The sequence below is a fragment of the Monodelphis domestica genome, chromosome 2 (genome assembly GCF_027887165.1).
Source record: "Monodelphis domestica isolate mMonDom1 chromosome 2, mMonDom1.pri, whole genome shotgun sequence".
In the NCBI taxonomy this organism is placed as follows: domain Eukaryota; kingdom Metazoa; phylum Chordata; class Mammalia; order Didelphimorphia; family Didelphidae; genus Monodelphis; species Monodelphis domestica.
The window spans coordinates 269838396-269864376 of NC_077228.1; the positions used below are offsets into that span (position 1 = coordinate 269838396).

The 25981-nt window shown below is 40.6% G+C and overlaps 2 protein-coding genes and 1 long non-coding RNA gene across 17 annotated transcripts in view; 2 read left to right on the plus strand and 1 right to left on the minus strand.

Annotated features, from left to right (window-relative positions):
- Positions 1-907, plus strand: part of SYNGAP1 (synaptic Ras GTPase activating protein 1) — a 33899-nt gene extending 32992 nt beyond the window's left edge. For 10 of the 13 annotated variants that reach the window (XM_056818036.1, XM_056818026.1, XM_056818024.1 and 7 more), the window contains one exon: positions 4-907. In XM_056818036.1, coding sequence (XP_056674014.1) covers positions 4-150 — 147 coding nt within the window. In that variant the 3' untranslated portion in view covers positions 151-907. The remainder of the gene's footprint in view (positions 1-3) is intronic. The other 3 variants (XR_008916510.1, XR_008916509.1, XM_056818033.1) reach the window with 3 other exon arrangements.
- A 1108-nt stretch (positions 908-2015) lies between these two features.
- On the minus strand, positions 2016-2961 carry LOC103102637 (uncharacterized). Of its 2 annotated transcripts, none has more exons than XR_008916512.1 (2): positions 2824-2961; positions 2016-2663 (listed from the first exon to the last, which is right to left on the minus strand). It is a non-coding gene; the product is annotated as an uncharacterized LOC103102637 (long non-coding RNA). The 2 variants fall into 2 exon arrangements; XR_462427.3 differs by having other exon boundaries at positions 2016-2711; positions 2824-2927.
- Positions 2962-3066: 105 nt separating this feature from the next.
- Positions 3067-6892, plus strand: ZBTB9 (zinc finger and BTB domain containing 9). 2 transcript variants are annotated; one of them, XM_007483685.3, is made up of 2 exons: positions 3067-3135; positions 3538-6892. In XM_007483685.3, exon 2 carries the CDS (start codon positions 3626-3628, stop codon positions 5096-5098), a length of 1473 nt encoding a protein of 490 aa, XP_007483747.2. In that variant the 5' UTR covers positions 3067-3135; positions 3538-3625; the 3' UTR covers positions 5099-6892. The 2 variants fall into 2 exon arrangements, with proteins under 2 accessions (XP_007483747.2, XP_056674020.1); XM_056818042.1 differs by having other exon boundaries at positions 3124-3172.
- The last annotated feature ends 19089 nt before the right edge of the window (positions 6893-25981 follow it).

Below are 25981 nucleotides of genomic sequence, written 5' to 3' on the forward strand. Positions count from 1 at the left end.
CAGGAGAGGCAGCTTCCCACCCTGGGTCCAGCAAACCCGCGTGTGACGCTGGCCCCCCCCTGGAATGGCCTGGCTCCCCCACCCCCGCCACCCCCACCCCGGCTACAGATCACAGAGAACGGCGAGTTCCGAAACACCACGGACCACTAGTCCACCCAGCCTCATTGACATCTCTCAATCCTACCACTACCATCCCCAACTCTGGACCATCGACTGCCGCAGAGACCAGATGTCGCCGAGGGACCAAGGGACTGACTTCTCTGTGGGAATGATTCCCACCCCTACCCACCATTCTTCTGGGAGGGGGCTGGGGACCCTCAAAACACTCCTTCCCTTTCTGCTGGGGCAATGCCTCCTGTATGTCTCCCCAGGGCCCTCCTTTGAGGGCCTTTGCCTCTCATACATCTCCCTTCCACTCTGGGGTGCTATCCCCATCTTCTGCCTCATTCCCACTCCCCTGAGAACCGGGGGACAGTTCCCACTCCCATCTTGGGGGTGTGACACCTCCAAACTCTCAACTTCAGGGTGATTTTTTAGCTGTAACCAGAGCCGACAATCTAACTTCCTCCTGTCCCCCCATTTTGGCCTCCCCTGCCCCCCTTGTTATGGGGAGGGGTCCCCAGATGGGGGTCCCAGTCCCCTTTGATTTCTCAGGAGCGCCTGGGGGGGCTCAGCACGCACAAACTCCCTCTCCTTCCACCACTCTTCTTAAACTCACTCCCTCCCACCTTGACCCTAGATGGGGAGGAGGGGGCCACTAGGGGCAGGGAAGGAGGGGTTGGGCAGGGGGGATGGGAGTCTTCTCCCCTTCCTCCCACACCTGATCTGCTCTTGGCTGGTCCCAGAGCGGGGTGAGGGGTCTTATGCCCCAGCCTCCCCTGGTGTGTTGGGTGGGTGGGTGGGAGAACTGAGGCAACAGGGAGAGGTTGGGGTTTATGAGGGTGGTATATGTTTATGGGGACACCAATTTATCTGCCTCCCCTAATTCTCTCCTGCTCCCTTCCTTCCTCCTGCGCTCTCTCTCTCTCTCTCTCTCTCTCTCTCTCTCTCTCTCTCTCTCTCTCTCTCTCTCTCTCTCTCTCTCTCTCTCTCTCTCTCTCTTTCTGTCTTTCTCTCTCTCTCTCTCTCTCTCTCTCTCTCTCTCTCTCTCTCTCTCTCTCTCTCTCTCTCTCTCTCTCTCTCTCTCTCTCTCTCTCTCTCTCTCTCTCTCTCTCTCTTCTGTCTTTCTCTCCTTCCTCTTGGTCTCTACTCCCAGGGGGAGGGGGGAACTTACTCTAGGAAAAGCCATGTCTCTCTCCCCCGAGGGTGGGGTGGCGTAGGGGGCCCCCTTCTGTGTCTCTGTCCCCTTGGGAGGTGGGACAGGGCTGGGCTTCCCTCTTCCCCTCCTTCCTCCCCCCATTCTCTTACCGCCAGCTCCACAATTTTTTGGTGTTTCTCTCTGTACATAGCTCTTTGGTGGGATGGGAAAGGTACGATGGATGAGATTTGGGGGATGGTGGCCATGGGGGAGGAGGGAACCCCCCTCCTTGGCATCCCCTTCCTCCTGACTGCCATCCCCCTTCCTTGCCTTGCTCTTTTATTTTGTTTGGTATTGGGGCCCTTGCCCTACTGCCCTGCCCCATCTACCCATATTATTCTTTTGTATGGACAGTTCTCCCACAATTCCACTCTCCTCACATACCCAGCCGGGGCCGAATTTATAGTATATAGAAGTTGTAAATATGTGAAATTTTATCCCCTGTGCCCTTTCCTCCTTTGCCTCCCCCCTACTTTAGGCCCCACTTAAATTACTCCCCCCCCTTTCCTTTCCCTTCTTTGGCTGTTGTAATTATCTGGGGTTTGTACTGTACATATCCAGGGTGTGTGTGTGTGTGTGTGTGTGTGTGTGTGTGTGGGCTGGGGGGTGATTCCTCTGTACAAAGTTTCCTGGCCCTCTCCTCTTCTGTGCTCCCTGTCCTCCCTTCTAAGGGTGGGAGACTTGCCCTACCTCTGGTTATTTTTTTTTCTGGTTCTTCCCTCCCCCCCCCCCCATCCATCCACAGCCTTCTCTGACCCTCTCCCCCCCATCCTGTTTTTCTCCACTCCCAGCCCCATTTCCTTTTTTTCTGGAGTGTGTGGTGAAACAGAAAATCATGTTTAATAAAAAGGAGATTGTTCTTTTATTGCTGTGCTCCTGACTTTCTCCCTGCCCAACCCATGCAGGACCCCCCACCCCCCCCATAGTAGTAGAGGGATCTCTTCAGTGGAGGCAGGACCGGGAGCCATTGATTACATTATTCCCCTATGATATCTGCTCTGACTTTACTACTCAGATTTATTTTAAAGTTATTAAGGGCTGTCACTCTGGGGGAAGGGCCCTCCCTTTTCAACCAGAAGGGCCTCTTTTTAGGCTATCTCCCTGCCCCAAATTTGGAATTTGCCTTACCTCTCCTGGAGCTCCTTGTTGTCTTTGCCCTTTATACACCAGGGCACGTGCCAAGGGTGGCCAGACCAAGAGGTAAGGAGCTAGGATTGACTGATACTTGGATAAAGGGCTGCAATAAATTTTTTTTTCAAAAACTTATTACCCCCACGTTTTTTCTCTATTGTTGGTTGGTTAAAGCAGCTTTGTGTGTCTCAGGTTGTGATATCTCTAGCATTTGTGTCTTGCTGTTTGAAGTTCCCTGTTGAGAAGACAATCCTTGAGATTCCCAAAGACAGGGTCCCTACACCTTTAATGACAGAATAAATGCAATCCATAATAGTACTTATTACGGTGATTTCAAGGGTGACACATGAAATTTGTGACTTTAGGGCCGGGGTTTGGCCATCTTTGGTACTGACCGTCGTTTGTTGCTGCTGCTGCTGCTTCTGGCTTTCCAGTCGCTTTTCCTTTGGGACATCTTCACCCGTCCCCGCAGAGCGGTTCAGTCCCTCTGCCCCTTCCCTTAAACCGTTGCTAAAAGCCTAGATTCTCTCCCCTTGACGCTCTGCGAGTCCTGGCGAAGGCGGCCAATCTTAGCGAAGCTTGTATACGCATTGCAAAAGCTGATTTCTGATTGGCCGCTGCTCTAGGCTCCGCCCAATCGTGTTGAGGCTGGTGTTCAGGCGTGGAGGAGGCGGTGCGTTTCCTGCTTGCGGAGAGTTCTCTTGGAGGTACAGCGAGGCGGGAGGAGGGGCTCCTCGGCTCCGGGTAACGGGAGGCTGGGGAAGGGGCGGGCGGAGATCCTCGCGGCAGCCCAGGAGCGAGCGCGGGATGGCACGGGCATTGCCGGGTCTCTCGCTTCCGGAGTCGGAGGGCAGCGACCCGGGGACAGCCGAGGTGTTAGCGGCTGAGGTCGTGGACTGTGGCGAGGGGGCGCGGCGGGGTGTGTGGGGCCGGAGGCAGCCGCCCACCCCGGGACCGCGGGCCACGCCCAGGAAGCCGGCTGGCCGGAGGAGGAGGAGGAGGAGGAGGAGGAGGAGGAAGGGGGTCGGGGACTGAGAGTTGGACCACTAGTGGGACCCAGAGCCTCCTCGGTCTGGGGGCTTCTCTGACTTCGTGTCTTTCCTCCACAGCCTCTGCCTAGGCGGGAGGAGCTCTTCCTCGATCGTCTCCGGGAGCGCCACATCCCCTCGAACGGCCCGTCCTCCTCCTCTGGTGGCCATGGAGACCCCTTCCCCTTTGGCCCCCGTGCCCCCTTCCCCAGGTTGCGCCCCAGCTGCCTCATGCCCAGGCTCAGCTCCCAGGACCATCCAAATTGAGTTTCCCCAGCATAGCTCCTCTCTTCTGGAGGCCCTAAACCGCCACCGTTTGGAAGGGAAGTTTTGTGATGTGTCCCTCCAGGTGCAGGGCCGGGAGCTCCGGGCCCACAAGGCCGTGCTGGCTGCCGCCTCTCCTTATTTTCATGACAAACTACTTCTGGGGGATGCACCAAGGCTCATTCTGCCTAATGTCATCGAAGCAGATGCCTTTGAGGGGCTGCTCCAGCTTATCTACTCAGGGCGCTTGCGCCTGCCACTGGACGCTCTCCCTGCTCACCTCCTTGTTGCCAGCGGCCTTCAGATGTGGCAGGTTGTGGATCAGTGCTCTGAGATCCTGAGGAAGCTCGGTGGGGGAACCTCAAACCACACCCTCCTCCTGTCTTCCTCATCCTCCCCTGGGATCTGGTGCTCCCGCCCAGCTCCATCCCAGCCTCCCATACAGCCCCTTGTACAGCCCTCTGTACAGCCCCCTGTACAACCCCTCGTACAGCCCCCTGTACAGCCCCTTACTCCCTCGGAGAGCCCTGTGGTAGGAATGGGTGGTGAGCTGGGAGAGGTGCTGCAGATTCAGGTGGAAGAAGAAGAGGAAGAAGAGGAGGAGGAAGAAGAGGAAGAAGAACAAAGAACCTTACCAGTAGTTCCTCAGACACAAACCCAAAGAGTGGCAGGAGTAGCCCCTCTTCTTTGTGCCCCCACTACACTGCTTGTTTCTACCACCACTCGAAGGTTACCAGATGGTGAAGGAGCACCAGTTGAAGCTCTCACCCCTCCCGCCCCATTGCCCCCAAAAATCATCTACATTAAGCAAGAGAAAGTTGAGACTGAGGAAGAAGTGGTTGTGGGTGGGGCCCAGCCTGGGGGAGGAATGGAAGAGTCCAGAGGAGGATTTTCTGGTGGGGGCACTGGAACAGGAGGAGGGGATCTTGTATTCCTGCTGCCCCCCAGTGCAGGGGGAACTTCCAATGGAGGTGGCCCATCCTGGAAACCAGTAGATCTCCACGGGAATGAAATTTTGTCTGGGGGTGCTGGACCAGGAGGGACAGGACAAGCTGTGCACGGGCCAGTAAAGCTAGGGGGAGCACCACCCCCTGATGGCAAACGCTTTGGCTGCTTGTGTGGAAAGAGGTTTGCAGTGAAGCCAAAACGTGACCGCCACATCATGCTGACCTTCAGTCTTAGGCCTTTTGGCTGTGGTGTCTGCAACAAACGCTTCAAACTCAAACATCATCTGACTGAGCACATGAAGACACATGCTGGAGCCCTGCATGCCTGTCCCCACTGTAGTCGGCGGTTCCGTGTCCATGCCTGTTTCCTTCGGCACCGAGAGCTCTGTAAGGGCCAAGGCTGGGCCACTGCTCATTGGACATACAAGTGATGACTAAAGTCAGACACAGACTCTTAAAATAATCAGACAACTTAATGATGAACTTCCTTATGGGAGGCTCAGTGACCATTGATCCTAGGTGCAAGTGTTAGGGTGGATTGCCTTAACGGTTGGTTACTTCTATATTTTTATTCCAGGATGTAGCCCTCATCCTGTCGAGTCTGGAAATCCACTTTTCTTAAGTCACCGGGAAGATGATCTAAGTCAGGCTACAGGGAAATTGATTCTTGCATATCAGAATGCCTATTATATTTTCCTGGAAAATTTCCCTCACTTGAGAACTGACACAATTTGGGCACCTTCTTCCTTATGAGGATGCTGGAAACTCAATTTCAGTTTGGAAAAGATCCATACAAAGGAGTGGTCTTAAGGAAATGTTTAACTTGGTTTGTATTGGAACTTAAATGATTCTTATTCTACAGATAAATGTATCTGAGGAACTAAATTCCGGCATTCAGGAATTGATCTGTTACCCACTAGTTTGACCCACCGTTGGATAGAATAAGCAAGGCCTTTCCCTCCAACCTATGCTTTGTTTTGTAGCAGATTCTCCACTGTTCAGTTTACATGATCTTTTGTCACCATGACCCACTTTTGGAATTAGACTTTATATTTGAGACGGACTGGTTCCCACTCATTTCACTCATGATACCATTATTCTTAGTCTAAGGATATCTCCTTGATAACCCATTTACCCAGGGCTTACTTTCTGTAACACTGATGTGTACAGTCCTGGAGAATGTAGTTATAATGACAAGTGATCATACTGACTGGAATGTGACAACCATTGATCTAGGACATGAATGCTTACCTCATTTTTTTTTTAGTAATCTGAACCACTACATACAGAACATGTAGAGATGACTATGTTTATTTAGAAGGACCCAAGGGTTGGGGTCATATGGCATTGGGGTCAATGGCATGTGGCATTACCCCACACACCAACTACACACAACTGAAACATCAGGGTACTTTATTACTTCAAATAAATACATCCAAGGACTAGTGGACATGATCATATGGCTACATATGACACCAGACTTGGAGTGACTAGCTAATGGGTGAAAGATTAAGGAGTTAAATATTAAATAGCTTAGACATGGGGATAGTATATGAATGTGTCTAGTTATTTTCCATCCCTTATGTAGGGAAGGTGTGAACCAACACTGTGCTTCAATTGCAATTGTATTGTCTAAATGCTTAGAAAAGGTCTCCCTTTTTATAAACCAGGTATTGTTCACCTAGCACCTCTGGACCTATTTGTTTCTCTGTAAAATGAAGGGATTGGACTGGATTGATTTCCCAATACAGGTCGGTGTTAAATTTTTTTTAACAGTTTATAAATTTTTGCTAAGAAAGGTTCTTAAAATTTCTAAGGTTAAAAAACTTGAGTTTTCCCTTCATCCTGCTCATATTCATTTCTTCAAGTCCCCTGACTTTAAGTTCTGGAGAACCATTACAGTGAAGCTGTTTTAGAAAATTCTGTCAATCTACAGCAGGTTGGGTTGAAGCACTCTGGACTTGAATTCTAACATCCCTTAGTCTAACATTGAATCCTAGAAACCCTGCCTGAAGGAGTATGGAGAATAAAGATGAGAGGTCCATCTAGTCTTTCTACCACTCACTTCAGCTGACTCAAGTTCAAAAAGTAAAAACATCGAATATAGTAGCATCTTCACCAGAGAGTGAGCAAAGGCCAGAAGAGCAGACAGGCTGTAGTCAATTTTGTTATTGTGCTGTCTGTTTGAATGAAACAATAAAATATTCTGGATCATAATTAACAAATTTTGTTCATCTTTGCTCTTAGATCTGTTTGTATGGATATGCCTTGATAAAAGATATTTTAGGAATTTGTAAAGATCTGTACTTTCCTCAATGTTGGGTACTCCACTGATTCAGATTGCTTAACCTGTTCAGAGTTAGTCTTATCCACAATGGCCCACAGAGGATCTATAGGACTCCTAGAAAAAAAAAATTGAAGTTTACAAAATATTAAATAATATGTATTCAGTATACAAAAGGACTTGTGGGAGTTTTTAAATTGGAGACCTTTATTCCAATTTACCTCAGTACATTTATGTCCTGATTCAAGTTACAATCTGAATGACCATTATGCAAGGTAAGAAAGAGTGCTTCCTCCCCAGGCATTAATGAACCTTATCCTTGCTACCTTCTGCCCTCAAATTGTGTAAATGCCCAAACTGTAAGGATAATTTTAGTGTTTTGACTTAAAATCTAAAGTGGTCACCATGGGAAATTCCCAAATATGAAAATACACAAGTAAGCTGAGGTTTTATGGAGATTTTAATAAAGAGAGAAGGAATTAAGGGAAGGAGAGAGAGAGAAAGGATTAATTTAAACTGGTCTGGCTCAGGCTGAGCCAAGTATTTAAAGGTCTTGGCTGAGCCTAAAGGAAAGAGGAGTCAGTCTTATAACTCACCACAAGACCATCTCCAAGCAAGCTCCAGTCCTCCACTGAATCTTGGAATTCACTGAATTTTGGAACTCTCTGTCCTGAAGGTTAAAAGTATTTAAAGGCAATGTGTTGTAGCAGGAAGCACACTGGATTTGAAGTCAGTTGGCCTGGATTAAATGGTTGGTTTTGCTATTTACTACCAATGTAATCTTGGGTAAACTATTTTTTGGGCCTCAGTTTTCTCATCTGTAAAATGAGGCAGTTGAAATGGCTTATAATAATAAAATTTATGTAGCACTTTAAGGTTTGCAAAGCACTTTACAAATATTGTTGATCTTCACTACAGCCCTGGGAGGTAGGTACTGTTATTATTTTTGTTTTACATATGAGGAAACAAGTAAAAGTGAAATAACTTGCTTGGGTCACACAATTAGTGTCTGAGACTGGATTTTAACTTGGGTCTGCCTTACTCCAGATTCAGCACTCTAGCTACTGTGCCACCTCACTTTATCTCTAAGGGCCTTTCAACTTCTAAGTCTGATCCTATGATCCTCTTTCTATCTACCAGATTTAATGGAGATGTGCCACTCTTTCTCCTATTCACTTTCTTATTACTTTGAGAGCCTAACAGGTTGCAGAAGGTTCATTAAACACTACTTTGGCTCATACTCCACCAATTGGAAATTAGTCATTAAAATCACTTTGATTTCGTGTTGTAATAAAAAGTTTATAGAGAAAGAATATCAATATCAAGAAGTTTTAGACCATTACTCAAGGTTACTTTCCAAGCCAAGGTTCTCTTATCACAGAGCATTGAGATAACTAGATGCTCTGAGTTTAGGGCACTCCAATCAAGCTTGTATCTCAGAACAGCTCCTGATGTAGTGGAAACCATTCAGTTGAAGGAGCAATAGCATCAATAGCATGCTAGATGGAGAAGAAATGGCTTGAGGGTGAAATGAAGTGTGTCTGGAGATGTAGTGGTTAACTAAGACAACATCAATCATTACATATATTGACATATGTATGATATATATTGATTGACCACAATGATTCTGGCATAAAAGGGTAAGTTCCTCTAGGAATTGGCTTCTGGATCTAATGTCACAGCATCTGACGAGGACACAGACAGGGGATAGAAGTAACAAGGTATTACTGTATCTTAAACAGAATTGTTTGTAGAATTCTGAGAAGTATGGGAAGATTTAAATGATCTGCTGCAGAATGAAGTAAGTAGAACCACCAAAATGCATATAAAATGACTGAAGCAATATAAGTGGAAAGAACAAAAAAACTTAAGGCAATTATATAAATTGTATTGCCCCTTTGTAATTATAATGACCAAGTTTGATACTGAAAAAAGATGAGAAAATGTACTTTCTTCCCTTCTTTGGTATACAGATCCAGTTAGTGGTATTATAGGATCAAAGGGTAGGCATAGTTTTATAAAACTTTATAAAACTCTATGCCCAAAGTTTCAAATTGCCCTACAGAATGGTTGCATCAGTTCACAATTCCATCAACAATGCATTAGTGTCCCAGTTTTGCCACATCTTCTCCCACATTTATCAGTTTCTTTTACTGCCATATTGGCCAATCTGATAAATCTGAGGTGGTACCTCAGAATTGTTTTAATTTACATTACTCAGGAATGTTTCAGAACATTTTTTCATATTATCATTGATAACTTTGATTTCTTCTTCAGAAAATTGCTTGTTCATATCCTTTGATAATTTGTCATTTGGGGAATGGCTTGTATTCTGACTTAGTTCTCTATAGATTTGAGAAATTAGACCTTTATCTGAGAAATTTGTTATTACCCCTCCCCCCAGTTTATTATTTCCTTTCCAATCTTGGTTATAATTCATCCTGGTTATTTTGTTTGTACAAAAGCCTTTTCATTTTATATAATCAGAATGATTTGTTTTATATCTTATAATGTTCTCTATTTCTTGTTTGGTCAAAAATTCTTCCCTTCTCCATAGATCTGTCAGGTTCTATATTCCCATAATTTACTTATGGTATCACTCTTTATATCATATACTCATTTTGACCTTATCTTGGGTGTGAGATATTAGTCGACATCTGGTTTCTGCCATACTGTCTCCCAATTTTCCTAGAAGTTTTTGTTAAATAATGAGTTCTTATTCTAAAAGCTGGGGTCTTTTGGTTTATCAAACACTAGGTTGATAAGGTCATTTACCCCTGGTATATTGTGTATCTAATCTATTCCATTGATGCACCATTGTATTTCCTAGCCAGCACCAGACTGTTTTAATAATTACTGTTTTATAGTTGTTTGATATTTGATACTACTAGGCCACCTTCCTTGAAAATTTATTTTTCATTAATTCCTTTGATATTCTTGACTTTTTATTCTTCCAGATGAATTTTGTTATTTTTCTAGTTCTATAAAATAGATTTTTGGTGTGGCACTGAATAAGTAAATTAATTTAGGTGTCATTTTTATTATATTAGCTTGGCCTACCCATGAGCAATAAATATTTTTCCAATTGTGTAGATCTGACTTTATTTGTGTGAAAAGCATTTTGAATTGTGTTCATATAATTCCTGTGTTTGTCTGGGCAAGTATATTCCTAGGTACTTTATATTGTCCAGTGTTATGAATTTCTCTTTCTATTTCTTGCTACTGAACTTTGTTGGTAGTATGTAGAACTGCTAATGATTTATGTGGGTTTATCTTATATTCTGCAATTTTGCTAAAGTTATTATTCCAACTAAGTTTTTAGTTGATTCCCTAGGAATCTCCAAGCATACCATCATATCATCTGCAAAGAGTAATTGTTTAGTTTCCTCATTGTCAGCTTTAATTCCTTCAATTTCTTTTTTTTTCTCTTATTGTTAAAACTAGCATTTCTAGTACAATATTAAATAATAGTGGTAATAATGGGCATCCTTGCTTCACCCCTAGTCTTATTGGGAAGGCTTTTAATTTATCCCCATCCCAGAAGATATTTGCTGATGATTTTAGATAGATACTATGTATCATTTTAAGGAATGGCCCATTTATTCCTGTGCTTTCTGATTTTTTTTTTAATAGGAATGAGTATTGTATTTTCTGCATCTACTAAGATAATTGTGATTTCTGTTAGTTTGGTTATTGAAATAATCAATTACACTGATAGTTTTCCTAATATTAAACCAGTTCTGTATTTCTGGTATAAATCCCACTTGGCCATGGTGAATGATCCTTGAGATATATTACTGTGGTCTCCTTGCTAGTATTTTACTTAAAATTTTTGCTTCTTTATTTATTAATGAATTGTCCTATAATTTCCTTTTTGTTTTTGCCCTTATTGGCTTAGGTATCATATTTGTGTCATAAAATAATTTGATAAGACCCCTTCTTTGCCTATTTTCCCAAATAGTTTATATTGTGTTGGGATTAATTGTTCTTTAAATGTTTGATAGAATTCACTTATGAATCTATCCAGCCTTAAGGAATTTTTCTTAGGGAGTTCATTGATTACTTGTTCAATTTTTTTTTCGATGGGGCTAATTAAGTATTCTATTTTCTCTTTTGGTAGACTGGGCAATGCAAATTTTGTAAATATTCATCCATTTCACTTAGATTGTTAGATTTATTGTCATATAATTGGACAAAATAACTCCTAGTGATTGCTTTAATTTCCTCTTCATTGATGGTGAGTTCACACTTTTCATGTTTGATACTGATTATTTGATTTTCTTCTTTTATTTTTTAAATCAAATTAACCAATGCTATCTATTTTCTTCCTTTCTTTGAGAGGTAGGAGACTATATGTATAAAACAGTACTGTTAAACTTGGATGATGTGTTAGCTCTGCTGAACTGCTTTTCTTTATTATAAGGGATGAGTTCGTAGGTAGGACAGGAGGTTGGGTTATGTTTCTTTTCCCCTTTTTTATTTAGAATATTTTTCCATGGTTGCATGATTCATGATTCCTCCCCTTCCCTCCCTCCTCCTGGAGCTGGCAAGCAGTTCCACTGGGTTATATATGTATCATTGTTCAAAATCTCTTTCCATATTGTTCATATTTGCAGTAGAGTGATCTTTTAACATCAAAACCCCAATCATATCCATATTGAACTATGTGATTGAACCAATGTTTTTCTTCTGCTTTTCTGCTTCCACAGTTCTTTCTCTAGATGTGGATAGCATTCTTTCTCCTAAGTCCTTCTGAATTGTTCTGGGTCATTGCATTGCTGCTAGTAGAGAAGACCATTGCATTCAGTTGTACCACAGTGTATTAGTCTCTGTGTACAATGTTCTCCCAATTCTGCTCCTTTCACTCTGCATCAGTTCCTGGAGGTTGTTCCAGTTCATATGGAATTCCTCCAGTTCATCATTCCTTTGAGCACAATAGTATTCCATCACCAACAGATACCACACTTTATTCAGCCATTCTCCAATCAATGGGAGTTGTTACCCATTTTCCAATCTTTTGTCACCATAAAGAGCACAACTATAAATATTTTTGTACAAGTCTTAAAAAAATTTTTTTTATTTTATTTAGTCAATTTAGAACATTATTCCTTGGTTACAAGAATCATATTCTTTCCCCCCTCCCCTCCCCCCACCCTTCCTGTAGCTGTCTTGCAATTACACTGGGTATTACATGTGTCCTTGATCAGAACCTATTTCCATGTTGTTGATGTTTGCATTAGGATGTTCATTTAGAGTCTATATCCCCAATCATACCCCCTCAACCCATGTAATCAAGCAGTTGTTTTTCTTCTGTGTTTTTACTCCCACAGTTTTTCCTCTGAATGTGGATAGTGGTCTTTCTCATAGATCCCTCTAGGTTGTTCAGGATCATTGCCTCTAATGGAGAAGTTCATTACATTCAGCTGTACCGCAGTGTATCAGTCTCTGTGTACAATGTTCTCCTGGTTCTGCTCCTTTCACTCTGCATCAATCCCTGGAGGTCATTCCAGTTCACATGGAATTCCTCCAGTTTATTATTCCTTTTAGCACAATAATATTCCATCACCGACATATACTACAATTTGTTCAGCCACTCCTCAATTGAAGGGCATCCCCTCATTTTCCAATTTTTTGCCACCACAAAGAGCACAGCTATGAATATTTTTGTAAAAGTCTTTTTGTCCATTGTCTCTTTGGGGTAGAGACCCAGCAGTGCTATGGCTGGATCAAGGGGCAGTCTTTTAGCGCCCTTTGGGCATAGTTTCAAATTGTCCTCCAGAATGGTTGTATCAATTCACAACTCCACCAGCAATGCATTAATGTCCCAACTTTGCCACATCCTCTCCAACATTCATTACTTTCCTTTGCTGTCATGTTAGCCAATCTGCTAGGTGTGAGGTGAAACCTCAGAGTTATTTTGATTTGCATTTCTCTGATTATAAGAGATTTAGAACACCTTTTCATGTGCTTATTAATAGTTTTGATTTCTTTAACTGAAAATTGCCTATTCATGTCCCTTGCCCATTTATCAGTTGGAGAATGGCTTGATTTTTTTGTACAATTGATTTAGCTCTTTATAAATTTGAGTAATTAAACCTTTGTCAGAGGTTTTTTAATGAAGATTATTTCCCAATTTGTTGCTTCCCTTCTAATTTTGGTTGCATTGGTTTTGTTTGTACAAAAACTTTTTAATTTGATGTGATCAAAATTATTTATTTTGCATTTTGTGATTTTTTTCTCTTGCTTGGTTTTAAAATTTTTCCTTTCCCAAAGATCTGACATATATACTATTCTGTGTTCACCCAATTTATTTATAGTTTCCTTCTTTATGTTCAAGTCATTCACCCATTCTGAGTTTATCTTGGTGTAGGGTCTGAGATGTTGATCCAAACCTAATCTCTCCCATACTGTCTTCCAATTTTCCCAGCAGTTTTTATCAGATAGTGGATTTTGGTCCCAAAATCTGGGATCTTTGGGCTTATCATAGACTGTCTTGTTGTGGTCACTTACCCCAAGTCTATTCCATTGATCCTCCTTTCTGTCTCTTAGCCAGTACCATATTGTTTTGATGACTGCTTTATAGTATAATTTGAGATCTGGGACTACAAGGCCACTTTCCTTCGCATTTTTTCCCCATGATTTCCCTGGATATCCTTGATGTTTTGTTCTTCCAAATGAACTTTGTTATGTTTTCTTCTAATTCAGTAAAAAAATTTTTTGGTAGTTCAATGGGTATGGCACTAAATAAGTAAATTAATTTGGGTAGGATTGTCATTTTTATTATGTTAGCTCATCCCACCCATGAGCAATCAATGTTTTTACAATTGTTTAGATCTAGTTTTAATTGTGTGGAGAGTGTTTTGTAGTTGTGTTCATATAGTTCCTGTGTTTGTCTCAGCAGATAGATTCCCAAGTATTTTATATTGTCTAGGGTGATTTTAAATGGAATTTCTCTTTCTAATTCTTGCTGCTGAAATGGGTTGGAGATATGGAGAAATGCTGATGACTTATGTGGGTTTATTTTGTATCCTGCAACTTTGCTAACATTGTTGATTGTTTTGACTAGCTTTTTGGTTGATTCTCTAGGATTCTTTAAGTAAACCATTGTGTCATCCACAACGAGTGATAGCTTGGTCTCCTCATTGCTTATTTTAATACCTTCAATTTCTTTTTCTTCTCTAATTGCTACTGCTAGTGTTTCTAGTACCATGTTAAATAATAGAGGTGATAATGGACATCTTTGTTTCACTCCTGATCTTATTGGGAAGGCTTCTAGTTTATCCCCATTGTAAATGATGTTAGCTGATGGTTTTAGATATATACTGTTTATCATTTTTAGGAAAGGCCCTTCTGTTTCTATGCTTTCTAGTGTTTTCAATAGGAATGAGTTTTGTATTTTGACAAAAACTTTTTCTGCATCTATTGAGATAATCATGTGATCTTTGTCGGTTTGCTTGTTAATATGGTCAATTATGTGAATGATTTTCCTAATATTGAACTATCCTTGCATTCCTGGTATAAATCCTACCTGGTCATAATGAATAACCCTTCTGATCACTTGCTGGAGTCTTTTTGCTAGTATCCTATTTAAGATTTTTGCATCTATGTTCATTAAGGAGATTGGTCTGTAGTTTTCTTTCTCTGTTTTTGACCTATCTGACTTTGGAATCAGTACCATATTTATGTCAAAGAAGGAATTTGGTAGAATTCCTTCTTTGCTTATTCTGTCAAATAGTTTGTATAATATTGGGATTAGTTGTTCTTTGAATGTTTGATAGAATTCATTTGTGAATCCATCTGGTCCTAGGGATTTTTTCTTAGGGAGTTCTTTAAGGACTTGTTCAATTTCTTTTTCTCATATGGGGTTGTTTAGGTATTCTATTTCTTCCTTTGTCAGTCTAGGCAATTTATGTTTTTGTAAATATTAATCCATATCACCTAGATTGCCATATTTATTGTCATATAATTGGGCATAATTATTTTTAATGATCGCCTTAATTTTCTCTTCATTAGAGGTGAGGTCTCCCTTTTCATTGTGGATACTGTCAATTTGGTTTTCTTCTTTCCTTTTTTTAAATTAGGTTGACTAGTACTTTGTCTATTTTATTTGTTTTTTCAAAGTACCAGCTTCTAGTCTTATTTATTAAACCTATAGTTCTTTGACTTTCAATTTTATTTAATTTGTACTTTGATTTTTAGGATCTCTAATTTAGTCTTCATCCTAGGATTTTTAATTTGTTCACTTTCTAGTTTTTTAATTTGTATGCTCAATTCCTTGACCTGTGCCCTTCCTAATTTGTTAATATATGAACTCAAGGATATAAATTTCCCTGAGTACTGATTTGGCCGTGTCCCATACATTTTGAAAGGATGTCATTGTCATTTTCTTCAATGAAATTATTAATTGTTTCTGTGATTTGTTCTTTAACTAACTGATTTTGGAGAATCATATTGTTTAGTTTCCAATTAATTTTTTTAAATAATATTTTATTTGATCATTTCCAAGCATTATTCATTAAAGACAAAGATCATTTTCTTTTCCTTCCCCCCCACCCCCCATAGCCGACACGTGATTCCACTGGGTGTCACATGTGTTCTTGATTCGAACCCATTGCCATGTTGTCAATATTTGCATTAGAGTTTCATTTAGAGTCTCTCCTCTGTCATGTCCCCTCAACCGCTGTAGTCAGGCAGTTGCTTTTCCTCGGTGTTTCCACTCCCATAGTTTATCCTTTGCTTATGCATAGTGTTTTTTCTCCTAGATCCCTGCATATTGTTCCTGGCCATTACACCATCACCAATGGAGAAGTCCATTACATTCGATTATACCACAGTGTATTAGTCTCTGTGTACAATGTTCTCCTGGTTCTGCTCCTCTCGCTCTGCATCACTTCCTGGAGGTTGTTCCATTCTCCATGGAACTCATCCACTTTATTATTCCTTTTAGCACAATAGTATTCCATCACCAACATATACCACAATTTGTTCAGCCATTCCCCAATTGATGGGCATCCCCTCGTTTTCCAGTTTTTGGCCACCGCAAAGAGCGCAGCTATGAATATTTTTGTACAAGTCTTTTTGTCCATTGTCTCTTTGGGGTAGAGACCCAGCAGTGCTATGGCTGGATCAAAGGGTAGACATTCTTTTGTCGCCCTTTGGGCATAGTTCCAAATTGCCCTCCAGAATGGTTGGATCAATTCACAACTCCACCAGCAATGCATTAATGTCCCAACTTTGCCACATCCCCTCCAGCATTCATTACTTTCCTTTGCTATCATGCTAGCCAGTCTGCTTGGTGTGAGGTGATACCTCAGAGTTGTTTTGATTTGCATCTCTCTGATTATAAGAGATTTAGAACACTTCTTCATGTGCTTATTAATAGTTTTGATTTCTTTATCTGAAAACTGCCTATCCATGTCCCTTGCCCATTTATCAATTGGAGAATGGCTTGATTTTTTGTACAATTGATTTAGCTCTTTATAAATTTGAGTAATTAAACCTTTGTCAGAGGTTTTATGAAGATTTTTTTCCCAATTTGTTGTTTCCCTTCTGATTTTAGTTACATTGATTTTGTTTGTACAAAAGCTTTTTAATTTGATGTAGTCGAAATTATTTATTTTACATTTTGTGATTTTTTCTATGTCTTGCTTGGTTTTAAAGCCTTTCCCCTCCCAAAGGTCTGACATGTATACTATTATGTGTTTACCCAATTTACTTATGGTTTCCTTCTTTATGTTTAAGTCATTCACCCATTTTGAATTTATCTTGGTGTAGGGTGTGAAGTGTTGATCTATTCCTAATCTCTCCCATACTGTCTTCCAATTTTCCCAGCAGTTTTTATCGAATAGTGGATTTTTGTCCCAAAAGCTGGGATCTTTGGGTTTATCGTATACTGTCTTGCTGAGGTCACTTTCCCCCAGTCTATTCCACTGATCTTCCTTTCTGTTTCTTAGCCAGTACCAAATTGTTGTGATGACTGCTGCTTTGTAATATAGTTTGAGGTCTGGGATTGCAAGGCCCCCATCATATGTGTTTTTTTTTTCATTATTTCCCTGGATATCCTTGATCTTTTGTTATTCCAAATGAATTTTGTTATGGTTTTTTCTAAATCAGTAAAGAAATATTTTGGGAGTTCAATGGGTATGGCACTAAATAGATAAATAAGTTTGGGTAGGATGGTCATTTTTATTATATTGGCTCATCCTATCCATGAGCAGTTAATGTTTTTCCAATTGTTCAAGTCTAGTTTTAGTTGTTGGAGAGTGTTTTGTAGTTGTGTTCATATAGTTCCTGTGTTTGTCTCGGGAGGTAGATTCCTAGGTATTTTATTTTGTCTAGGTGATTTTGAATGGGATTTCTCTTTCTAGTTTTTGCTGCTGAGCTGTGTTGGAGATATATAGAAAAGCTGATGATTTATGTGGGTTTATTTTGTATCCTGCAACTTTGTTAAAGTTGTTGATTATTTCAATTAGCTTTTTGGTTGAATCTCTAGGATTCTTTAAGTAGACCATCATGTCATCTGCAAAGAGTGATAACTTGGTCTCCTCCTTGCCTATTTTGATGCCTTCAATTTCTTTTTCTTCTCTAATTGCTACTGCTAGTGTTTCTAGTACAATGTCAATCTTATTGGGAATGCATCTAGTTTATCCCCATTGCAGATGATATTAGCTGATGGTTTTAGATATATACTGTTTATTATTTTTAGGAACGACCCTTCTATTCCTATTCTTTCTAGTGTTTTTAATCGGAATGGGTGTTGTATTTTATCAAAGGCTTTTTCTGCGTCTATTGAGATAATCATGTGATTCTTGTTGGTTTGTTTGTTGATGTGGTCAATTATGTGGATGGTTTTCCTAATATTGAACCAGCCCTGCATCCATGGTATAAATCCTACTTGATCATGGTGGATGACCCTTCTGATCACTTGCTGGAGTCTTTTTGCTAGTATCCTATTTAAGATTTTTGCATCTATATTCATTAGGGAGATTGGTCTATAGTTTTCTTTCTCTGTTTTTTGACCTGCCTGGTTTTGGAATCAGTACCATTTTTGTGTCATAAAAGGAGTTTGGTAGAACTCCCTCTTTGCCTATTATGTCAAATAGTTTGTATAGTATTGGGATTAACTGTTCTCTGAATGTTTGATAGAATTCACTGGTGAATCCATCAGGCCCTGGGGATTTTTTCTTAGGAAGTTCTTTGATGGCTTGTTGGATTTCATTTTCTGATATGGGATTATTTAAGAATTCTATTTCTTCTTCTGTTAGTCTAGGCAGTTTGTATTTTTGTATATATTCATCCATATCACCTAAATTGGTGTATTTATTGCCATATAATTGGGCAAAGTAATTTCTAATGATTGCCTTAATTTCCTCTTCATTGGAGGTGCTGTCCCCCTTTTCATCTTTGATGCTGTTAATTTGCTTTTCTTCCTTCCTTTTTTTAATTAGATAGACCAGTACTTTGTCTATTTTGTTTGTTTTTTCAAAGTACCAGCTTCTTGTCTTATTTATTAAATCAATAGTTCTATCACTTTCGATTTTATTAATTTCTCCCTTAATTTTTAGGATTTCTAGTTTGGTTTTCTGCTAGGGGTTTTTAATTTGGTCGCTTTCGAGTTTTTTTATTTGCATTTCCAATTGATTGATCTCTGCTCTCCCTAGTTTGTTGATATATGCACTCAGGGATATGAATTTACCTCTGATTACCGCTTTGGCTGCATCCCAAAAGGTTTGAAAGGATGTCTCGCCATTGTCATTTTCCTCGATAAAATTATTAATTGTTTCTATGATTTCTTCTCTAACTAAATGATTTTGGAGTATCATATTGTTTAATTTCCAATTAATTTTTGATTTGGTTTTCCATGTACCTTTACTGATCATTATTTTTATTGCCTTGTGATCTGAGAAGGCTGCATTTATTATTTCTGCTTTTCTGCATTTGTGTGCTATGTTTCTGTGACCTAATGTATGGTCAGTTTTTGTGAATGTTCCATGTGTTGCTGAGAAGAAGGTGTATTCCTTTTTATCCCTATTTATTTTTCTCCATATGTCTATTAATTCTAATTTTTCTAAGATTTCATTCACTTCTTTCACCTCTTTCTTATTTATTTTTTGGTTTGATTTATCTAAATTTGATAATGGTTGGTTTAAGTCTCCCACTAATATGGTTTTACTGTCTATTTCTTCCTTCAATTCTCCTAGTTTCCCCATTAGAAATTTGGGTGCTATATTATTTGGTGCATACATGTTGATTAGTGATATTTCCTCATTATCTAAAGTCCCTTTTAACAAAATATAATTACCTTCCCTATCCCTTTTGATCAGGTCTATTTTTGCTTTGGCTTTATCAGATATCATGATTACCACTTCTGTCAGTTGAAGCCCAGAAGGTCTTACTCCATCCTTTAATTCTGACCTTGTGGGTGTCAACCCATCTCATGTGTGTTTCTTGAAGACAACATATGGTAGGGTTTTGGATTCTAATCCATTCTGCTATTCGTCTACATTTTATGGGTGAGTTCATCCCATTCACGTTCAAAGTTGTGACTGTCCTTTGTGGACTCCCTGGCATTTTGATATCCTTCCCTGGTTCTGACCTTTTCTTCTTCGTCTCTACCTTTTAGTCCAGTGATTTACTTTAAATTGGTCCCCCTTGTCCCCTCCCTTGATATGTTTCCCTTTTTAGTCCCTCCCTTTTTGTTCCCTCCCCTTCCCCCCTCTCTTTCCCTCCCCTTTTGTTTTCCCTCTCCCCCTCCCCCCTTGGTTTTCCCTTCTCCCTACCCTTGTTGGGTAAGATAGAATTCAAGATCTCAATGGATCTGGATGTTTTTCCCTCTCAGATTTCCCTGAGAGTACGGTTTAAGTAAAATCTCTCTTCCTCTCCTAAGAAAACTTATAGGAGTTTTCTTCCCCTCCCCTTCCCATGTGAATCTTTGTGTGAGAATGATTGTTCTATTTGGTCTTTCTTTTCCCCCTATTTACACATTACATTTCCCCCACCTGTTAGTATGCATAGATTTATATAAATGTAGTCCTTATAGAAGAGAGTTTGAGTAAAAGAAGAAGATAACATTTTTCTCCTTTTCCCTTTCCTTCATATTTACCTTTTCAGGTATTCCATGCTCTTTGATTTTCGATATTGAACTTTCCACAGAGCTCTGGTCTTTTCATTGCAAAACGTTGGAAATCTTCTATTTTGTTGAATGCCCATACTTTTCCTTGGAAGTATATAGTCAGTTTTGCTGCATAGCTGATTCTTGGTTGAAGACCCAGCTCTCTTTCCTTTCTGAAGATCATGTTCCATGCCTTACGATCATTCAGAGTGGAACTTGCAAGGTCTTGTGTGACCCTGATTGGCATTCCTTTATATCTAAATTGTCTTTTTCTGGCTTCTTGCAGGATTTTTTCTTTTGTTTGAGAGTTTTGGAATTTGGCAATTACATTCCTGGGAATTGTCTTTTGGGGGTTTAGTGTAGAAGGTGTTCTGTGAGCTCTGTCAGTGGCTGTATTGCCCCCTTGTTCTAGAATCTCTGGGCAATTTTCTTTGATTATCTCTGGTATTACGATGTCGAGTTTGCTGTTTATTTCTGGCTTTTCTGGAAGTCCAATTATTCTTAAATTATCTCTTCTCCCTCTATTTTCCAAATCTGTCACTTTGTCAGTGAGATATTTTATGTTCTCTTGTAATTTCTTGGTCTTTTGGCTTTGCTTTATTAGTTCTTGCTTTAAAGCCTGGTTTTCTTTTATAGTTTGGTCAAACTGGTTTTGTAGATGCGTGAATTTCTTTTGCATTATTTCCCACTTTTCCTCCCAGAAGGCTTCCATCTTTTTGATCATTTCAGATTCAAATTCTTCATGGGTTTGTGGAGAGTTTCCATTTCCTTTGGAAGATTCTGGAGCATTTGCTTGTGTTTCCTCTTCTATCTCCTCTGTGTTTTGTATTTTTGCTCCATAAAATGTGTCCAAAGTCGCCCCCTTCTTGTTGTTTTTTTTTTTTTAATTTTGGGACTTTTGTGCTTCTGTGGAGTTTGCCATCTCTATCGGAGTAGGGGGGGGGTTACCTTTTCTTATCTCTGACTGGTGTTCAGAGGTTTTAGCCCTAGGCAGATTGTCCGTTCTATGCAGTTGTTGTTCTGTCTTCCCAGGAAGCCAGGAGTTGCTGGTGTGTCCCTGTTACTGCCCTCCTCTCCTCGGCATCCTCCTGATGCTTCTCCGTTGCCTTACTTCCACGCTCTAAGCCTAGCTTGGCCCTTGTTCCTGTGCCTTAGCCGGCCAGTGCCTGCACTCTGTGGGGGGAGGCGCCGTGGCTTCCTGGAGCTCCAAAGGCTCCTAATGAGATTAGCTTTCCCTGGGTTGAATTTAGTATGCCTTAAAGCAGGGACTTTTTTTGTGAGACTCCAATGGAAGGAGTTTCACGAAACTCCTGTTTCAGAAGACTCTACTCTCTGAGGGGGAGGGACCTCGGCTTCCCTGGGCTCAGGGCAAGGGCTCCTGATAAGAAGATTAGCTTTCCCTGGGTTGAACTGAGATTTGGATGGAAGGTTCCTGCCAGGGGGTCATGAGCTCCCCCGTCTCTCTGTTTCCCTGCTGTTTGGGTGCCCCCGAGACTGGGTCAGGTTGTTTTCAGGGTGGGGCCTTCAGAATAGCGGCCCTGGGCTCCTTTTGTCAGCCCTGTGGGTTACAGTTGTTTCCGAAGACCCTGCTCTCTGAGGGGGAGGGGCCGCGGCTTCCTGGAGCTCTGGGGGAGGGCTCCTGATAAGAAGATTAGCTTTCCCTGGGTTCAATTGAGTGTGCCCTGAGGCAGGGACTTGAGACTTGGATGGAGGGATCCAGCCAGGGGGTTACAAGCTCCCCCTGTCTCTCTGTTTCCCTGCTGTCTGGGTGCCCCCTCGACTGGGTCAGGTTGTTTTCAGGAAGCAGCCTTCAGAATAGCCGGCCCTGGGTCCTTTTGCCAGTCCTGAGGGTTGCTTTTGTTTCAGAAGACCCTGCTCTCTGAGGGGGAGGGGCCACGGCTTCCTGGAGCTCCGAGGGCTCCTCCCAGGGAGTTACGAGCTGCCCTGTCCCTCTCTGTTTCCCTGCTGTTTGGGTGCCCCCTCCACTGGGTTAGGTTGTTTTCAGGAAGTGGCCTGAAGGCCGTGGGGCTCTGAGGTTGCCTCTGCTGCCTCGGACTAGGACTCAGCTCTCTGGGTTGGGGGGGATGGGTCCTAGGACCTTCCTTCTGCCTACCCCTTAGGTCCGAGTGATCTCGGGTTCTGGCTTTTGGGGGGGGCCGTACCTTTTGATCCAGGTCCAGGTCCAGGAGGAGGACTCCCAGGTCTATGCTGTTGATCGTTTTGAATTTCGGCGCCCTAGGAGCATTCGGTTTGAGATCGGTAAGGAAGGGTTTCAGGAGATCTGAACTTTAGCTTTCTTTAAGCTGCCATCTTGGAAGTCTCCAATTAATTTTTGATTTGCCTCTCCATGTACCCTTACTAATTATTATTTTCATTGCATTGTAATCTGAGAAGGTTGCATTTATTATTTCTGCTCTTTTGCACTGTTTGCAATGATTTTATGCCTTAGTACATGGTCAATCTTTGTGAATGTGCCATGTGCTGCTGAAAAGAAGATGTATTCCTTTTTGTCCCTATTTATTTTTCTCCACATATCTACTAACTCTAACTTTTCTAAGATTTCATTCACTTCTCTTACCTCTTTCTTATTTATTTTTTGGTTTGATTTATCTAGTTCTGATAGAGGAAGGTTCAGGTCTCCCACTAGTATAGTTTTTCTATCTATTTCATCCTTGAACTCCACTAGTTTCTCCTTTAGAAATCTGGATGCTATGCCATTTGGTGCATACATGTTGAGTACTGATATTTCCTCATTGTCTATACTGCCTTTTATCAGGATGTTATTACCTTCCCTATCTCTTTTGACTAGATCTATTTTTACTTTGGCTTTGTCAGATATGATTGTGACTCCTGCCTTCTTTTTATCAGTTGATGCCCAATAGATTTGCCTCTATCCTCTCACTTTTACCCTAGATGTGTCTACCTTCCTCTTGTGTTTCTTTTAGACAGCATATGATAGGGTTTTGGTTTCTAATCCACTCTGCTATATGCTTGCATTTTATGGGTGAGTTCATTCCATTAATATTCAGAGTTATGATTACCAGCTGTGTATTTTGTGTCAATTAAATTAGTCTCTAGTAATAAAAGTATTATATTTTAAGAAATTTATTAAGGATTATTAGAAATCAAGGAATAAGAAAATACAAAATAAGAAAATCACATGCCTAGGGCTGATTAGTCCATTGAAAGTTTCCTTACTACATCTTGCAAAATGGCCAAGCAGAGAGAGCATGAGTATAGAAGAGGGGGAGGTAGGAGTTACTGCCAGTTTAAATACTAATTGTGATCTCGCCCAGGTGGAGGCTCAGGTGAGATTATAGGGAATTCTGGGAAATACAAAGGACTTCTGCAGATTGAAGTCTAGGGTTCAAATCTCCATTTTACAATTTCCCAGCATTTTGATTTTCACTCCTAGTCCTACCCTTTCACTATTTCCTTCTACATCGGTGTTTTGTTTTAAATCGGTTCCACTAATTCCCACCCTTATTTTACTTCCCTTTCTACTCCCCCTCCCTTCTTATTCCCCTCTTATTTACTTTACAATCTTTTTAAACTAGCTCCCTACCCTCTCCCTCCCTTGTATTGCTTCTCTCTCCACCAGTCCATTTATTACGCTTCTGCTTCCCTATAGGGCACAAATCACTTCTCTGCCCCAATGCATTTGATTGTTCTTCCCTCTTTGAGTCAATTTCAATGCATGTAAGAATTGAGTATATCCTATCTCCAACCTCTTTGCCCTTCCAATGTATTGATGTTCTCCCCCTCCTCCTGCCATGCGCTTCTTTGTGACATATAAATTTACCCCATTTTGTTTCTTTTCCCATTTCTCTTAGTATTAACCTCCTTTAAAAAAAAACTCTAGTTGTGTGTGTGTGTGTGTATATATATATATATATATATATATATATATATATATATATATATATATATATATATGTATGTATGTATGTATTGTAAACCTTAAAATTTCTCAGACTTATGAATGTTAGGGGTTTCCTCCATTGGGGAATCTTCTACTTAAAAAAAATTCCCTAGCAGATGGTGAGAACTCTCCTTGAGTGTGGGGGCTCCTTGCCTTGGAAATATCCCTGCTCCACCCTATTTAGGACTGCTTTAGGACAGAGAGCTCCTTGAGAACAATGAAAAGTACTTTCATCCATGCTTATGGAAGGGACAGGAAGTTCTTTGAGTCATGACTGTTTTAGAATTGATACAGTGGGATACTAAGTACCTATAAAGGTGGGCAACTTGTAAACTACTTAGACCTAAAAGGTGATAACTTACTCAGAGGTTTTCTCTTAATGAAATTAGTCAACATAGCAGCATTTTTTTTCTCTCTTACTAAAGAGATTAATCTACTCAGCTGTGAATTCAAAATGGGCTGTCTTTTGGAAAACATCACAGTGATTGGTAGATGTAGGGACTTAGGGGAGGTGACATGGGAGAAAAACCCCTATATAAGAAAAAGCAGAATCTCTTGAGAGGATATAGCCTTTTGGAGAAAGCCTTTTGGACTCTGATGAGGACCGCTTGGGAAGAATCTCTTGAGAGAGGCCTTTTGGAACAGTCTCTGGCTGGAAGGCTCTCTGGTGAAGTCAGCTGAGATGGAGCTGGCCTGGTGTCACTAAAATCCTTGTTTAGTCAGACCTTGTGGTGAGTGTTAAAAAACTGACTGATTTCTCTTTTAAGACTCAAGTCTAGGCCATATTGGCTTGAGGCCCTTCATACTTATTCCTTTCTTACTCTCTCTCTCTCTTTCTTTGATTACTCATTGTATTGTTAATTAAAAATCTCTATAAAACCCAATTGACTTGGGTATTTGAATAATTGGGAATATTTCCCTGGCGACCACCTTATATTTGATTTTAAAAACCAAGACACTGTAGTGAAACATATTTCTGTGGTCAAATTTACTCACCCTCTCTTATATCTATCACAATTTATATCTTCCACTATTTTAATCACTACAGTTTACGACCTCAACCATTTTAAATCTCACAATATGTATGCATACATATATCTATATACATATTTATGTCTTGGCATTTCATCCTATACAGTTTGTCACTGTCCCTCTAAGTATAATTCTTCTACCCAGATGGTAATAACAATTTTTAAGAGTTACCAATATCCTCTTTTCTTATAGGGATACATATAATTTTAACTTATTGGGTCCCTTAAAAAAGATTTTTTGTTTCGTTTTTCTTTTCACCCACTTTCTTTACCTTTTGATGATTCTCTTGGGTTCTGTGTTTGGGCATCAAATTTTCTGTTCAGGTCTGGTCTTTTCTTTACAAATGCTTGGAATTCTTCTATTTTATTAAATGATCATACTTTCCCCTATAAGGATGTATGAATATAGTCAGTTTTGCTGGGTAGTTGATTCTTGATTTCCAGAATGTCATATTCCTTGCCTTTCGGTCCTTCAGTGTAGATGCATCCAGATCCTGTGTTATCCTCACTGTAGTTCCATGGTATCTGAATGACTTCTTCTTAGCAGCTTGTAATATTTTTTTCTTGGTCTGATAGTTCTTGAATTTGGCTATAACATTCCTGGGTGTTGTCAGTTTGGGATTAAGTACAGGAGGTGATCTGTGGATTTTTTCAATCTTCACTTTTCCCTCTTGTTCTAGAATGTGGGGGCAGTTTTCTTGGATAATTTCCTGTAGTATGATGTCCAGGCTTTTTCTTTTGTCATGGTCTTCTGTTAGACCAATGATTCTTAAGTTGTCTCTCCTGGAACGATTTTCTAAGTCTTCTGTTTTGTGAATGAGATGTTTCATATTTTCCTCAATTTTTTCATTCTTTTGATTTTGTTTTATAGTTTCCTGCTTCCTTGTGAAGTCATTTGCTTCTAATTGTTGTATTCTTGTTTTTAAAGACTGAATTTCATTTCTGGATTTTTGGTCATCCTTTTCC